The 17,580-nt window shown below is 39.6% G+C and overlaps 2 protein-coding genes across 5 annotated transcripts in view; one reads left to right on the top strand and one right to left on the bottom strand.

The window, feature by feature from the left end:
- Window positions 1-6,234, bottom strand: part of EFCAB11 (EF-hand calcium binding domain 11) — a 73,534-nt gene extending 67,300 nt beyond the window's left edge. Inside the window, exons 1-3 of the mRNA XM_075031005.1 lie at window positions 6,136-6,234; window positions 5,275-5,370; window positions 699-735 (exon numbers count right to left, since the gene is read on the bottom strand). Coding sequence (XP_074887106.1) covers window positions 699-735; window positions 5,275-5,370; window positions 6,136-6,234 — 232 coding nt within the window. The remainder of the gene's footprint in view (window positions 1-698; window positions 736-5,274; window positions 5,371-6,135) is intronic.
- A 512-nt stretch (window positions 6,235-6,746) lies between these two features.
- The window catches only part of TDP1 (tyrosyl-DNA phosphodiesterase 1), a 50,727-nt gene continuing 39,893 nt past the window's right edge, over window positions 6,747-17,580 (top strand). For 3 of the 4 annotated variants that reach the window (XM_075030007.1, XM_075030005.1, XM_075030008.1), the window contains exons 1-7: window positions 6,747-6,829; window positions 7,610-8,160; window positions 9,686-9,729; window positions 10,405-10,460; window positions 11,486-11,582; window positions 13,796-13,830; window positions 16,162-16,254. In XM_075030007.1, coding sequence (XP_074886108.1) covers window positions 7,614-8,160; window positions 9,686-9,729; window positions 10,405-10,460; window positions 11,486-11,582; window positions 13,796-13,830; window positions 16,162-16,254 — 872 coding nt within the window. In that variant the 5' untranslated portion in view covers window positions 6,747-6,829; window positions 7,610-7,613. Of the gene's footprint in view, window positions 6,830-7,155; window positions 7,264-7,609; window positions 8,161-9,685; window positions 9,730-10,404; window positions 10,461-11,485; window positions 11,583-13,795; window positions 13,831-16,161; window positions 16,255-17,580 lie in introns of those variants that run through there. The other variant, XM_075030006.1, reaches the window with a different exon arrangement.

Raw genomic sequence — 17,580 nt, 5'->3', positions numbered from 1 at the left:
AACCTAAACCTCCTCTGGTGCAACTTGAGGCCATTTCCTCTCGTCCTATCCCCTCTTACTTGGGACAACAGGCCAGCACCCACCTCACTACCACCTCCTTTCAGGCAGTTGTAGAGAGCGATGAGGTCTCCCCTCAGCCTCTTTTTCTCCAGACTAAACAGCCCCAGTTCCCTCAGCTGCTCCTCATAAGACTTGTGCTCCAGGCCCCTCACCAGCTTGGTTGCCCTTCTCTGGACACGCTCCAGCACCTCAATGTCTTTCCTGTATTGGGGGCCCAAAACTGAACACAGGACTCCAGGTGTGGCCTCACCAGTGCCCAGTACAGGGGACGATCACTTCCCTGCTCCTGCTGGCCACACTATTGGTCTTACAGGCCAGGACACTGTTGGCCTTCTTGGCCACCTGGGCACACTGCTGGATCATATTTAGCCGGCTGTCGATCAAAACCCCCAGGTCTTTTTCCACAAGGCAGCTTTCCAGCCACTCTTCCTCAGGCCTGTAGCGCTGCGTGGGGCTGTTGTGACCCAAGTGCAGGACCCGGCACTTGGCCTTGTTGAACCTCATACAATTGCATACATTATCATTAATCTAGATCAGGTTCTTCAAAACTCTTGAGAGTCTAAGCTTCAGATTTTTAAATTTATGAATGAAAAAGGAGTAGAAATCATTGACAGGTGTTTGTGTATTACTGGAATTTCATGGTCTCACAGAAGACATTACTGAATCCACCTCCACCTGGAACACAGAAGATATGACACAGTGGTTTTCTACAGAAGTGATAAATCTGAACTCCTGTATGATTTCCATTTTTTATCACTAGTAAGTGATTTCACTAAATACTGATCTCATAGTAATACTGATTACACAACAGTATTATCTATGGCAATTACATAAAAAAATATTTTATACTAATTAAAATAAAACCACCTTTTTTTCATCCAGTAAACTAAGTATATATGTATGTCTAATAGAATCCTAATCAATATATAAATCTTAAACTAAGTGTGCTTAAACAAACATGCTTAACTTTATACAGATTGGAGTTCAACTGCACACAAAGGCACTGTAATATTCAAAAATAACCTCTGGAGCATCAGCCCCCAAATTTGTCATTTCCCTTAAACAATGAAAGAACTTTCTGTTTCAATATTCAGATTGGAGACCAACTATTTCCTGAAATCTAGTTTGATCAAAATTGTCCTGGTTTCATCTGGGATAGAGTTAACTGTCTTCCTAATAGCTGGTACAGTGCTGTGTTTTGAGTTCAGTATGTGAAGAATGCTGATAACACACTGATGTTTTCAGTTGTTGCTCAGTAGTGTTTAGACTATAGTCAAGGATTTTTCAGCTTCTCATGCCCAGCCAGAGAGAAAGCTGGAAGGGCACAAGAAGTTGGCACAGGACACAGCCAGGGCAGCTGACCCAAACTGGCCAACGGTGTATTCCATACCATGGGACGTCCCATCTAGTTTAGGAACTGGGGAGTGGGGGCGGGGAATCGCCGCTCGGGGACGGGCTGGGTGTCGGTCGGTGGGTGGTGAGCAATTGCCCTGCGCATCGTTTGTATGTTCCAATCCTTTTATTACTACTGTTGTCATTTTATTAGTGTTATCATTATCATTATTAGTTTCTTCTTTTCTGTTCTATTAAACCGTTCTTATCTCAACCCACAGGTTTTGCTTCTTTTTCATGATTTTCTCCCCCATCCCGCTGGATGCGGGGCCAGTAAGTGAGCGGCTGTGTGGTGCTTAGTTGCTGGCTGGGGTTAAACCATGACAAAAATTCATTTGGTAAATCCATCAAAAATAAAATGTAGAGAATAAAAAAATGAGAAGGAAATGAAAAAAATCTGTTTGCACCATCCAGCTTCTACAGCTTTCCTAAAACCAATCCGCTACTGTCTCATTTTATGTACTATGTATCTCTTTTACTGCCATTCAATAAGATCTTACCTCACAATTTTATCTGATAGGAACACAGGAGTGACACTTACATGTTGATTAGCACGTTACCAAGATTCACTAATACTCACTAATATTAGTGTGTTACCAAGATTCATTAATAGTACAAAAGCAAAAAGCTAAATGACATGATGAAAACCAAAAAATTGACTTTTCGGAACTAAATTTGGAGATGACCAAGAGATCACTGGAGAAGATCTTTGAACAATGTAAGGAACAGAAAGGGAGTATATATCCAAGAAAGAACAGCCATCCATTTGGGCTATATTTATACTGCTTTTTAGCATGACTGAGTGCTCATGAGTCCAAACTCTCACATCTATGTTATTAGAATACAAGACTGCACATAATTGCAGCACTGAGACAACTCACATGAGATGAGATGACATGTTAGAAGCTTCTAGTGCAACCTAAACGTACTACATTCTGGAGAACCAACAAGCTAAACATGCCATGACCAGTTAACCTAAGACTATATGTTCCATTTGGCCTACAATACTTTTCACATAGACTGTGTCAGGCATACAAATAGACTAGGGAGGCCTTTTTAGAAAGCTTTGATAAGATGTGCCAGAAAGGCAGCTGGAAGTTGTAAGCAGCCCTGAGCTCAGACTGCCTTTCTGTACGCTGGATGTCAGGGTGCCCTGCTGTTGGCATCTTGTTCAGCAGACCTACCGGTGTCCTGATGTGAAGGTACAGAGTTGGGTCACGAAAACACTGGATATTTTGGGGGGGGCCTTGCCTCCTAGGCAGTGTAGAGAGTGCTTTTAATTAGATCTAAGCGTAACAGTACCAGGAATGAAACTTCAGCCGGAAAAATGATATATTTTCATGACTACTATTCCTGCAGTACCCTTCCCATTTGAAACACTTAACACCTGAACGTGCAGTTAGCTAGCTGAACAGCTGTTGAAATATGAGATCAGTTCAAATAATTTTGGGGAAAAGAGGATCATTGAATCAAACTTTCAGAGGAAAAAAGTGTAAGTCCCACAAATACAATTCCCACAATGGTGCTAATTCCCAGAAGTGGTGATTCTTATATGCTAATAAATATATCCGATAAAAATAATCAGTCCAACAATCAGGTTAATCTCTTTCTATTTTCATGTTTTCCCACTTGTCTCAGAAGGCTTAATTTTAAACAGTAGTAAGTTCAGAATCTCTATGAATAACCACACAAAAACAATATTTTTATAAAAAACTAATACAGAATTGTTGTAACAAATTATTTTGAAAAAGCAAGTGGAGTAGGAATGTGATTCAAATTCTTAGGTCATACCTTCTCCAGTAAAGAGTCCATTAATGACATCTAGCGGGAAAAGTTAGTATTACTTCTAATTTATAGATTTGCTAAAAATGCAGTTGCTTGATTGCAGCTGATGCTAAGCAATTGCCATTTCTTTGAAAAATTTATGTTAGTATGTAGTGTAGTTGAGGAAACAGTTTCACCTTAAGAACTTAATAGGTAACATGTGCACACCATTCCCTACGTCTTGGACAAGCTCTTGAAAGTACTCTCCTTGCCAGGGCTGTTCTTAGTGACTTCCGAAGAAATACAAGGGCAGTTACTATAGTCTCTGATTTTAATCATTTTGACAACAAAGTAAAATGCACAACAACGTGGTCAAGAACTGGATCTTAACAATCAATTTTTAGGATTGTAACTTCTGTGTTTGGTTCCTATCTAGTGCACAAAGTTATATTTCTCAGAACTAGATTAAAAACTACCAAAATGTTGAAAGGAACACTTACAAGGCCTAGCCATGAGGAAAAGCAAAAGGTGGGGCTGTGCCATAAACCATACTTAATTCATGTTAGCAAAAGCCACAAAGGAAAGTATCTGTCTACCCAGGGATCTCTTAGTACTTCATAATGAGCAGTCATTGGGTAAAGAGCAACAGTTGCTGGAATTGGGCCCACTTAAGGAGCTAGCAAAACCACTAGACGACAGAATCAGTCCTGGAACAAATGTTTTTAATTAATTTCTGTGCAGCTGCACAGACAAAATGGTCTACAGCCAGGTGGTCGTGGCACTGCCTAGAGACACAGCAGGTGTGACTTGGCACATTTTCAGGAAGAAATAACTAAACCTGCACCTCCTTTCTTCCCGGCAGTCCTTGACTTCTATCATCTTTCCAAGAACAAGCCATCAGTGACTTATGCACAGAATCTGCTCTTGTTTGAATGCCTTAAGCGTGTTTTGAGTACTCCTACTGGAAGAAACATTCAGGGAATTTAACAGAACAGCTAGTTTTTACATGAAGGTAAAAATAGATAAGAGGAAGCTGAGCATTTTCAGGTTCATAATTCAGCAGTTAAGGCTCACTTTAGAAGTCTAAAATTATTTTTAGATCTGGCCCTAGTTCATTGAGAAAATGTTTACCCACAGCTGAAATGTATGAGAGATTACTACTTTCAGTTTAATAAAACATTTCTGTGGTTTTTACTTTAAATGATCATAGACAAAATTTTGTTTATGACCTTGTTAAAACTATTTTCTTAAAATAAGTATTTAAGTAAAAAAAAAAAAATTAGTCACAAGTGGTCCTTGGGGAAGAAGATTGCTCAAACTGGAGAAAAAAGATGAATCATAACTTCTATGCTAAATATACTTTGCAGTATATTCATCAAGCTTGTATTGACATGCCATGAGAAAGACAAACTCAGACACACGTGTATTTATTCTGAAATCTTGCATGTGTTCTTCATACTCTTTCTGAGATCATGCAATACTAGAGTAGAAATGTAACTTCCAGACCCACATTAAGCCATACAATTTATCCTGTATCTTCCTGTGAGTATGCAACACGTGATTTCTCTCAATAAACCTTTCTTTTTGTACATCTATAGATTTATATTAGAGAAGTGAAGACTAAAAATGCCCAACTGTTACATGAAACCAAAACCAGCTACATTTTTGAGCATACATGTTTATTATTAGGACATGCAGTAGTTTCACATCTACTGAAACCACCGAGTAAAGAAATGGAGTGTACCACTAATAAAAACCAATAATGATCAATAAAAAGCTCAGTAAGTCACTTGTTTCATATGTCTTGTACACATACAAAATACAGTGCATCCTTCTGCTCATCACAGCCTGCAGCAGGAAAGGCAGGGGGTTGATTATTTTCTTTTGAAATAAATACCCCCAGATAAGAAAATTACTTGAAGAATCTGTAGGTATTTCTGTTTACCAAACCTACATTAATCCACTCCAATTAGTGCGGACCAGCCGGTACACAGAGTTCTCAATAGTGAGACATCTATATAAGCTGGATCTTCAGAACATAAATGAAAAAATAAATGCCTTTGATGGTTTATAACCAAACGACATTACTACAGCAACTTTAAAGTCCTCTCTTCTTAAATAGCCTTTGTTATCTTCATCACGCGCTTCAAAAATCTACAGAAAGTGACTTGCATTATAAAACAATAAACCTGACCTAATATTTTTTACTTTGAATAAGTGCTATGGGAAGAATAAAATAGGCACGTGCTGAAAAAATGATACTATTTTAAAAACTATTGAAGATTAGTCACATCTCTGTCAGAATTCTGTTCATCTGCTCTGTTACAGTAGCTGAAAATGGACTGAGGCCATTTAATTTTAAATTTTTGTTAAGTTAAATTTTTCCTACTTCTACATTTTATATGCTTATTATGAAAAGGCTTTTTGCACACTCAGAATATATGGTACAGACTTCTAGAAACCAAATTACATTAAATTTATTTCTGCAAGATCTTGAATTTTTTCTTGAAAAGTGCCAGGCATCTTTAATTCTCAGTTAAGTCACAATATAGACAGGAACTATGAGGAGAGACTGGAATGCAAGCATAGTCAGAAGCCATCAAATTTTCCGAAGTACTTTTAGAAAACAAATACCCTTTCCAGAGTCTATACTTAGACAAGAGGTTATGCACATAACATAGAAAAAAATGCAACTTTTCTAAGAGCTTTTCCCACAGAAGACCTTCTGCTAGGGTTGAAAATAAACCATTTAATCTCAGAGTACTGAAGAGCATATCCAGAGATAGATTCAGGAAGAAGCATTACATGCAACTCTGCAGAATAGTACTAATAAAAATCACACAAACAAGTTGAAATTTCATTAATGTTTTTCTAGGTGTAGCTTGCCGATTTTCTTGCATGCTGATACAAGACACTTACGCTAACTGCAGTCACAAGCTTGTAATAAATTAGAGTAATGAGAACCAAACGCCGAGACAGTTCATTTTGGTAGACAGAGCAAGCTTTGATGTAGTCCATGCTCTTCCTTTGATTAATTTTACACCTGTTTTCCTTCCACCCCCTTCTTGAAGTCGTCACGCAGTTATCTCATTAGCGGGGCACTTCAGACACAGTAATTAACACCGAGCTGAATGAACGATTATGCAAATACTGCACCTGCCCTGAACTAATACTAAGGTCAAATAAAGACTTAAAAGATTAATTCAGCTCGCTAAGACGTGACCGTTTTGCCGGTTTAGCGGCTTGGAGAGAGATGCCAAAGCTGCTCGAGCGCCTCTCGACGCCCGCGCGCCCCCGGGCGGCCGGAAAGGCCCTTCAGGCATCGCCGGGCCCCGAAGGGTCGGTCCCGCCGCCCCTCGGGCTCCTCCCCCCCACTCGCACCGCGGCGGACGGGGAAGCTCCCTTCGGGCCGCGGCAGGCCCCGCGCCGCCTAGCAACCCGCGCGCCGCCACCGACGCCCGCGGGGCGAGCGCAGCGCCGGCGCCGATTGGCTAGCATCAGGCGCGCGCCATTGGCTGGGGAGGCGGGGCGGGGCTGCGCGGGGTGAAGGCGGGCTGGGCCTTCTCCTCTTTCTCTCGGGTCGGGGCGCGCCGCCCGGGCGTCGGGCCTGCAGGTAAGCCGCCGCTCGTTCGCCCGCCCGGAGCGGGAAGGGGCGGGCGCTGGCGGCCGGGGCGAGCGGCCGGGCTCGCGAGGTCCCGGCTGCGGGGCGGGAGCGGCCGCTGCGGCCCTCGGCCCGCTGGTTCGCGCCCCTTCAGCCGGCGGCGGCCGGTGGCGACTCCCGCCCCGGCCGCAGGCTCTGTCTTCCTCGCGGGGCGGCGCCGAAGCCGGCGGGAACAGCGGTCGCGTCCACAGGGCCCGCGGCGGTCGGGGCGGCGGTGCCCGGGCTTCTGCCGCCCTCGGCTGAGGGGAGAGGCGCGGCTGAGGGCCCCGTGGGGGGCGGCGGTCCCAGGCTGTGGTTCCGCAGAGGCAGCCGGAAAGGGCGGCCGCCACTCGGCTCCCTGCTCCCGCGTGTCCTCAGCAGAGCGCGCTGGACCCCGAAGCGTCAGGGTCGGTAGGAGAAATACCTGCGTGATGCAAACTGCTCTTTTGAATTTTGAAGTGCTTTCCTGTCCGTGCCCCTATCCTAGCCTGTTTTCCACGTGCAGATTTCCACGTTAGCTGCTTCCCACTTGATGGCTGCTCCCACTGCACGTGTTTCTTTGTTTTCTGGGCACAGGAACGAATAAGCCTTGTACACTGAAATTTTCCCGAGTCAGAACTTGTATGGAGATTCTGCTAAATAGAAGAGGCAAAGTTCCCTAGTAGTAAGCAAATGGAAACTAGAAAGGGAAGCAGACTTTTGCATAGCAAAAATGCACAATTTTTGTTTGGTGTTTTGTTTTTTAATCCCTAGGAACATGCTTCAGGAGGGTGCACACGGAAAATGGACAGTGTCTAGCAGTGATGAAAGTACTGAGGAAAATTCTGACAGTGAAAAACCATCTACATCTTCACTATTGGATGCTGCACGTGGCAGAACAAGTGGGCCACAATATCCATGCTCTGAAGCTAGGAAAGCTGCTCACAAGAGAAAAGCTTCTCCCCTGAAGCTCAGTGATAAAAGTTTTTCTACGGAAATACCTCCAGCAGGAAAACAGAGAACTAGCCAAGAAGGCTTAGGCTGGTGTCTTTCTAGTAGTGATGAAGAGCCTGAAGATCAGGGAAAGCATGCCCACAAAGAAACAGTGAAAGAAGAAAAATATGATGCACCCAAAGAATATCTTCTGAATCTTTGCAAAGGTGATGAACTCTCAGAGAATCAGAAAGCAGAGGAGTATAACGAAACACCCAGTGAAGCCCAAGATACCTGGGATTTGTTGAATGGAGAGAACCCTTTTAGGTTTTTTCTCACTAAAGTCAGAGGAATTGAACAGAGCTATAATTCTGGAGCCCTGCACATAAAAGGTGAACAAGTGGCTTCTACAGAAGTGGGCTTTTGGGAGACTTGTTTGCAAGACAGTGCTTATTTTTAGTTTGTGGGGTATTTTTAAATGCATATATTCCTTGGTGTAGCTTTGGCTTTATATTCTGAATGTGCAAGTTGTAGGAATTGGTTCTGTTACCTTCGCCTTTATCTTTTGGAAATATAGTGTATAAAGCATTAATTTGCTGATACTGATTCTGTTGTAACTTGTGAGTTATGCTGCACAAATCTAATGTGCATTGAGTCAAGGCAATTCATATGATGCTTATTGCTGCTTTCTCTTGAGTTAATCTGGGGAAAACCACTTGCTTTCGTGGCTTTTAAAGGGATGCTTTTCTTGTGTGCCTAACCATTCTCCCTGAGTAGTTGTTTGCACTTGAGTGGTTTGGACCTAGTAATTCACTATTACTTGATGCAATAAAAGATAGTACTTCTGAAGCTCTGTGGCTGGGATTCATGGCCCCATTTCAGTTCAATTAGAAGTGAGCATAAGTCAAGATGGAGTGAAGTGTTCAGGGTACAATACTGATGCTTCAGGAATGCTTTGTAGTAGTTTGATGTAAGGGGGAACAGCTCTGTGCACCTGTAAACATCCCCTCATTAAGAAATGAAATCTCATACATCACAAGACAGAATCAGAAACAAGGATTAATACAAGGTTTATGTACAGAAATACAGTAAAATGCTGAAAAATTTTGTAGTTCTTTGAAGGAGAACAAGTGACTGAAGACCCATACAATCAGGTTGTAGCTTTTCCTCAACTTGTTGTTCCATGTGAGTGTTGATTGTTGATGGTAGCCTGGTGTCAGAGATCTCAATTGCTTTACTACTGTATGTCTTTATCTGCTTTGTGAATTCATTGTGGCTTTTGGTGTGCCCTCTCTTAGGACTAGTTGTCCTGCTAGGTGATTAGTTGAGCTGGTGGAGGGGGCTGAGTTTTTTTTGTTTAACTTGGAAAGCGAGATTTCTGTAGAGATGGGGCATGAAATATTTTGTCTATCCTAGAAGGTATTTGTAAGATATGTTTCTGAGTTGCTGCTGTGCTTCAGTTATTGAGGTTATACATCCTCAGTCAGATTAGCTATCTGTGTTACCATGAATGAACTAAGGATACACATATCCTACAGTTAGTCTCCAGTAGATAAGTCTTTAAGCATTAACTATGCTCTTATTGCTTCCACCCTGCCACAGTTCTTCAAGCCCTCACTATAGTGTAGAGAGTAATTTGTCTCTTTCTCCATATCATCTTGGTCTTCCTCCTAATGAGTGTTTAAAACTTGTTTTCTACTTTGAGAGGTTTCATGCTTTTTATAAATATAAGACCATAAGGGTTTCACAGGAGAATTGGTGACTTGAATGTTCAGAACAGTAAAACTTAATTGTGAATGTCTCTGTTTCACCAAGTCTGTGAACAATCTGGCACTTGTGGTAGTTATCAAACTGTTCAAGATGCGAAATGTTTACCTGAACCTTTTTTACTCAATTATGCTTTAATGTTTTTAATAGATATTTTGTCTCCTCTTTTTGGGACTCTTGTATCTTCTGCCCAGGTGAGTTTCTTGTTTGCCAAATTGATTTCACTTGCTTATTTCACTTTATTAACCTTAAACTTGATAATCCATGTTTGTGCCATGTAGTTGATATTAGCAGGGAACTTTGTTAAAATACAGAGGGAACTCTAAATGTTTTCAACAGTACAACAGTTAATTGAAATATAAAAATCATACCATGTTCTGCTTAGAATTCAGGTAACTATAAGACTGCTTTCTCTTGTGTTTTTGGGGAATGTGCAACTGAAAAATATGTATTTATGTGCATGTGAATGATTTTTTTTTTTGAAAGAAAAAAGCTTTGCAATCTAGGAATGATATTTTTGTTATTGCATAGAAGCTTTTGCTATGATCTGTGGTATAAGCACATGGCAAAGAGATGGTTCTTGAATCAAAGCTTTTGCATTAAGCATATGTGATTCTTTTTTTCTGCATTTTACATTTTATGAAGACTAATACATGCTTTTAAATAACTTAAATTCATTCCTGAGTTGTTGAGACATGAAATAAAGTATGTGAAATTCAAAAACTACACCTGTTTTTGAAACATGCTGTATTTGATGTAAGTGCTATTGAGTAATGACTACGCAGGAAGCTTTTTTGCTGTAGTTAATTGTTCTGACAAACTCTGATTTTTCTTTTTAATGAGTCTGTTTTTCTTTTCTTATGTACAAGTTTAACTACTGTATAGATGTGGGATGGCTTGTAAGACAGTATCCACAGGAATTCAGGTATGTTTATTTTACAAAGGTGAAATGACATAGTTTCCAAATCCTGTTTGTGCAAGTTCCTGTTATAAGTTGCAAATTACTGTTACCGATTGTGTCTGTGTAGACTCCTGGTTTTCCTTGTACACTTATTCCAGACTTGTAGCTCTCTGTTGATTTCTTGCCTCTTTTCAAGACTGTTAAATGGTCAGAGTTCAGTATGGCTGGTTTCTGATTTTTATTAATTAACACTTTGGAGGTCCCATTGTGGGCCATGATGACAATGCAGTAGATGACCTGTAAAGACAGAACAAGAAGTTTTTTTGCCATACAGTGTACTGAGCCAAGAGCAAGGTAATGGAAGAGAAAGGGTGAATATAGGAAGGGCACAAGAAAACCGTGCAAAAATGATCCAAGATGGTATGTCATGGATATGATATGGTTGGCGTGGCTGGATATCATCATGGAAGCAGTTCTTACATTTGCTTGAAATTCCTTTCTGATAATTGTAGCCTACTGCAAATGAAGTGAGTGTACGATGTACAATTTTCTCTCTTTTTTGCATTTTACTGGAAATGCAGTGGAACAGAGTATTAGGAAGTGAATGCGGAACTACTGCCAGAATAGATCTAGCCCTCTCCTTTTCCCTCTCATTCTTCCTGTCTTCTCTGTAAGGTAACAATGATTAAATTGTCTTGGATACACACTGTGTATATCAATACTTCTGAGAGCTTTTATTTGTCTGTTTCCAGCTATATAGACAAGAGTTCCTTACAAGATCTTGTATTACTAGTTTCTATTTTGGTGTCTGGTTTACTCCATGCTTCTTGTTTTTCCTTTTTTTTTTTATTAAAGTTTTCTAGTGTCTTTCTCTTAGAGGTCCTATTGTAGTTACTACTTTTTTGAGATAGTTAATGAGGCATATAGACTTTAGTGCCATCTTCCTTCTGGGCTATCAGATTTAGGGGCCAGAAGTCATAGCTACATGAAGGAGTGGTTTAGACTACTAGTTCATTTGATGTTTTAATAGTAATCTCCTTTTATTTAAGGAAGAAGCCATTGTTGATAGTTCATGGTGAAAAGAGAGAATCCAAAGCTGAACTGCTCGCACAAGCGCGCCCTTACGAGAACATTAGCTTTTGTCAGGTAACTAACATTTGTATCAGCTTAACTTCAGCCAAAGGATATCTGTTGCACTCAAAATCTTGTTATGGATGAAGAGACATACCTTGTATGGGAAGTCAGGAATTTATTGTTATGTTTTAAGGAGTATACTTACTAGGACCTTGGGAACATGGTAACTATGTCCCTCATCTTCTGTGGTTATGGTAGCCTGTCACCCACAAAAGGTTTGCACAGAATGCTGCCCACAAAAATGTCATGGGTCTCACAGAAGAGCTGCACACCTTCTCCACTAGCATGTTACACTCAAATTCTTGCAATGGCTGAAAATGAAGCACTTTTTGTGTAAAGTGCAGAACTTAGTCCTAGTGTCACTGTAATCTTAAGTCTCATCACAGAATTATTATTTGTCCAAATATGTTTTACACAAGAAAAGGCTGTTACAAATAGTCTTCATAATACCATTAAAATTGCTGTGAGCGCACTTCCTGGCACATGCCACTTTCTCTCTGATGTTATGCTCACTCTTTTGCTGTCCCTGAGTTGTAAAGTTATTGGCTTCAGCCTAGGGGAGGGATGTGGTTATGGCAACTTGCCAGTGTTTCATGATTTTGCTGGGTGGAATATATTATTGGTTATGGGGATATCTTACTCTTTATTAGGAGGAGGATGAGCTTGGAATTTTCTTCCTTCTCAGGCAGTCTGGTAACCATGAGCTTCCTAGAGATCGCTGTATTGATGCCAAACATAGTGAGTTCTCAAGGCCAGGATTTCTGGGCTGCGGTGTGCTATACTAATTGGGTGTTTGCACCAAGTTGTGGAGTAGCTACAATTTTAGATTAAGGTTTCAAATATGCTAACAATAAATTCATGGGTTTGCATATAATGTTTCCTTTTCACATACAACAAGAATTTAAATGTAGTATGTTCTATATGATAAACTTGTCAGTGTAATTAATAGTAAGTAGCAGGTGAAAATGTGTGTTTGTGATGGTTTTCCTATTTGAGTATACTGCTCTGGATTCTTCTGGTAGTCTACATGCATTCCATTATGGTAGTACCCCAAAATGAAAATATTTACATTTCATCTTCTCCTCCACACCCATATTAACTAGGCACAATGTTGGAGCCATCATTGGGTAAAGTATCTTAACACCTGTAACTCATGTTTCATTCTCTCTCTAGAAATTGTGCTGTAAATACTCTTTAGTAAAAGCAAAACACTGATAAAAAAGCATTTCTCTCTGGCTTCTGTCTTTTCTTTGCAGTGTTAGGCATTAAACTGCTTTTAACAGTTGTCATGCTTCAGAATCAGAGTGGTTGAGGTTGGAAGGGACCTCTAGAGGTCATCTGATCCAACCCTCCTGCTTGAGCAGGGTGACTTAGAGCCAGTTGTCCAGGACAATGTCCAGATAGGTTTTAAATACCTATAAGGATGTAGGCTCCATAACCTCCATGGGCAACCCATGCCAGTACTCAGTCACCCTCACAGTAAAAAAGTGTTTCCTGATGTTCAGAGGGAACCTCCTGTGTTTCAATTTGTGCCCACTGCCTCTGGTCCTGTCACTGAGCACCACTGAAAAGAGCCTGGTTCCATCTTCTTTGTACCCTTTCTTTAGGTATGTATACACACTGATCAGATCTCATCTGAGCCTTCTCTTCTCCAGGTTAAACAGCCCTAGCTCTCCTAGCCTCTCGTCCTCATAGCAGACATGCTCCAGTCCCTTAATTGTCTTCATGGTCCTTCATTGGACTCTGCAGCATGTCCATGTCTCTCCTGTACTGGGGAGCCTCGAAATGGACCCAGTACTGCAGGTGTGGCCTCACCAATGTTGAGTAGAGGGGGAGGATCACCTCCCTTGATCTGCTGTCAAGATTCCTCCTAATGCAGCCCAGGACACTGTTAAGTCATCTTTGCTGCAATGGCACATTGCTGGCTCCTGTTCAACTTGGTGACCAGCAGGAATCTCAGGTCCTTTTCTGCAAAGCTGTTTCTGAAAATACTGCTGGTATGAGACCAGAAATTCTGCTGGAGCAGTTCCAGCAAACAGTTGCATTGCCATTTAAAGACTAACTTCTGGAAATTACAGAGTACGTTTAAAGATGTTGAGGGGGAAAATAATGTATTTTGTGTTCTGTCCACTAGAGAGCAGTGAAATAAAACAAAATTAAGCACTTCTTTAACATATAGGAATGCACAATAGGAATTTTTAATGATCAACTTTTTAATTTTATAGGCTAAACTGGATATTGCATTTGGAACTCACCATACGTAAGTAACAGCTCTGAAGCAGAAAGCTCCACTTCTAAAGATGACCACAGCGTTGGTACATGCAGTTACCATGATTGGACTGCTAACTAGTGTCTTGAAGTATTTATAGGATAGGAAGATAGGTTATTACTGTTTGTGAAAATACAATTCTGAAGGCCTAATGTATATTGATGAAATTTAAAAGTAGTATGTTTCATGTTCTATGTGTATCTGTTTAATTTATCTGCAAGTAATTTTAAAGCCATAAAATTAGGTTTCATAGAAATTGATGAGTCTTAAAAGAAAAATGTCCTTAATTATTTTGTATTTATAGATTATAGGATTGTTCTAGTTTAATTAAACAAATCTGCTATTAGATAGATATGAGATGTGCAAGTTAGACAATTGAAGTCAGTGAACTACAGGTCCTGGCTCTTAACTCATGCCTTAATACCTAAACTGTAATGGAGACTTGATCAGTCATTGGCAGGTTGGACACAACACTGATTTGCTGCTCAGCTTTTGCAGCTGTTGTGGAGCATCTGGAAATAATTATTGAATTTTGGGGTCTTTTCAAAGAAGAAACTTTAATTTGATGTTACAGAAGTATCACAAAGGGAATATTGTAGATTTCAAGCTAGAGATAAGAATGGATTTAATTTTATGTCTCATACCAAAGATCTTTGGTTTCAAGGCACTGCAGTATTTTTTAATCAATTAGTCCTTTCATATGATTTGTTTTATAAAACATGACATTATGTTAAAACATTGATCTGAAATGCCCATTTAAGGTGCATCTGTCTTCCTGGTAGAAAGCATACTCACCTCCTCATTGTCTTTTTGGAGAAGAATATGCAAATAAAGGAAAGAAATCAGCATTTAAAAAATGGGTCTTACTTTTCTCTCAGGTTTAGTGAGGAACATAGAAGGAATTGAGGTGGTTTTTCAAATTGATCATTTTTAAAGCTTTAGCTTATTTTACTTAAGCAGTTTAAGCAGCAGCTCTCATTCTCTTTATGCTTAACTTCAATTTTTTTTTTTCTTTCACCACACTTTGGGACAAATAAGTGATAGTGATCTTAAATGCTGCAGTTCTTTAACCCTATATTTTAAAGGGTTGTTCTGGGTAGTGTATTTCTGAATGCATGTTCCACTGCAGATGGAACACAACAAGTGGGTGGCAGACCAGTAAATTGGATCTTGGTAGGTAATGAAACAATTTTGTTCCAAGGGAAACTTAACGGATTTCAGCCCATCAAATATAAAGACTTAAATTCATGTCATTCCTGTTGTATGATACAAAAAATTACATGTCAGTGATTTTTTTTTTTTGAGGTAGTGGTGTTTTGGTCAGTTATCACTTTTACATACCTTAATCTTGTACTTTATTTTGCTGTAAAATACTTATTTTATTTTCAACTCAATTTGTGCTTAGATCAAGGCACAGCATAGATGTGGCAAACTATTTTATAGTTAGGGGGTCTTGCATATTGCATAAACTATGCAGTCAGCACAGGAGAACATGTGCAGGTACCTGAATGTTAGTTTGCTGAACTCTTAACATTAAAAGCAGAAATTACTGAATAAATAATTGTCTAAATTTGAGGCTGATGTGATTTGCATAGCATTATCTTGCCATGGGACAGCAATGAAAATAAGTGTATTTTTCCTTACAGCTTTTATTCTTGAGCACTGTTTTCCATGGAAGCTATATCATCCTTCAAGGACACATGGATATGCTGTCTTTACACAACTGTTGAAAACTTGTATATGAAAATTTGAGCCTTTATGTTAGAAAAAATACGGACACTTATTTTTAACTTGGTTACTAGTTTTAAAACTCCTTTCTGCTGTAGCTTGAGTTTAGATTTATGGTAGATAATAGCTTTTGCCATCCCAATGGATAGTTACCTACATACCTTCTTTTACTTTAAAAGTTGTCAGTTTAAGAGAAAAGAACTATGTTTTAATAAATTCAGCTATAAGCAAAGGCCTTTTAGTGTTCCTTAATTCTTTTTTTAGCTATCTGCAAGGAATAAGTTTATCTGAAGAACATAGCAAATATAGAAAGTATTCCACAAGTATTCATTTTTGCTTTTGGAAACCAGTTGCATGAGATGTTAAACTGTACTCTGGAATATATTGTATGATGCTGCTGACAAAATATATGGCAATAGTCTAATGACTGTCATGCGAGTTTGGCATGCACATGGATTGAGTCTAAGTGGTTACACTATGCAGAACAAATCTTTTGAAAGTAATTGTCTTGGAGCATTTTAATGAATTGGTAATTTATCTCATACTCTCAGTGTACTTGAATTAGATGAAGTGTTCTATATCTTTTTCTTAAAGGAAAATGATGTTGCTGTTATATGAGGAAGGTCTTCGAGTTGTGATACATACGTCCAATCTTATTGCTGAAGATTGGCACCAGAAAACTCAGGGGTAAGCAACAGTCTCTAGCAGGTGTATGTTCACTTTAATACTTTCTGTACTGCTGGAGACAGGATACTGGGTCAGATGATCCAGTGCTACAAGTCTTAAACTCCTAAGATAGAGCTATCCTAAAAAAAAAAAAAAAAAAAAATCAAACCTAGAATGGCGGTAGCTGTCTAAGCCTGAACTCTACTTGCTTTCTACTGTGAACAAAATTTTCCTGAGCTGGCTGTTACCTTAAATTTGGTCTGACTGATTTAAGGTCTTTTATTATGCCATGCTGTCACTTTATGAAAAAACTACCTAGCTGTAAAGTACTCTTCATACAAATCTGAAGCAGCTATTTAAAAGTTATCTTAATACTGTAAGAATAATGCAAGTGTGCAAATGTTCTGCTTCTGCTGTGACTGTATCTAGAATGTAACCTGATAAATGCTGGGTACTCTTGGTTCCTTATTACAGTAGATGACCCAGTATCCTTTCCTTGGAAAGAATTTTCTTCTTGGGTTGTTTTTGGTAGAAGTTTCTAAACTTAATGGCCAGCTTGGGACATAGTTTTGTTTAGACCACAAAAAATAGGACTAAGTGACATGTTAATATAAGGCCCCTCCACATCTTGTTTTCTTGGCTATTTTTATGGGTGCATTTTTTAGTTATCTCCACAGTAACTCAAGGTATAAGATTTCTTCATCAAACTAATTGAAAATGTTTTTCAGAAGTTACTGTCACTGTGACATCCATTCTGCTGCCATTAAATATGGCAAGGTTTTGAGGCTTTTCACTTGTCTGAGGCAAGATCTCATAAGGGTTTTTGAGTGGCAAAAGTATAGCCACCGATTTTTTGTCTTTAAATCTTTTCCTCGGGGATGGTTTTAGTATCTCTTGGCAGTTAGCTTTTCAGAAAGCCAAGAAGGCATGAAAATATCTATTTGGGATGCTTAACAAGTTCGTCTACTTGTCAAACATGAAAAACATTTTTATTTTTAGCTTTTGCACACTGCAGTAATATGCAGTATCACCAATATGATGGTTCACTGGCTTCTCTGTTTTATAGGCTTCTGAATTACAAAGGATAGTATCAACATGTTGTAAAGTTGATAATGCAGAACCTTTGGTTTCCATGGCTACAATAATGTATGACTGGAAAGAAATGCTAGAAGTTTTCCCTGCATAATGCCCACCCTATTTTATTCTGATGGAAGTTCTTGGGAGGCAAGTTACTGTTGTGGGCTACTCTTCAAACTATGCAGAACTTTCAGACACTCTAATTAGTGTTTTTCTGTATCATTACACAAACCAGTAGCTTAGCAGAATGCATTGCGGTGTTCTATTCAT

Source organism: Buteo buteo, chromosome 6 (assembly GCF_964188355.1).
Source record: "Buteo buteo chromosome 6, bButBut1.hap1.1, whole genome shotgun sequence".
Classification (NCBI taxonomy): Eukaryota; Metazoa; Chordata; class Aves; order Accipitriformes; family Accipitridae; genus Buteo; species Buteo buteo.
Note: the sequence above shows the minus strand (reverse complement) of the source record. Positions and strands in the feature narration are given on the sequence as shown.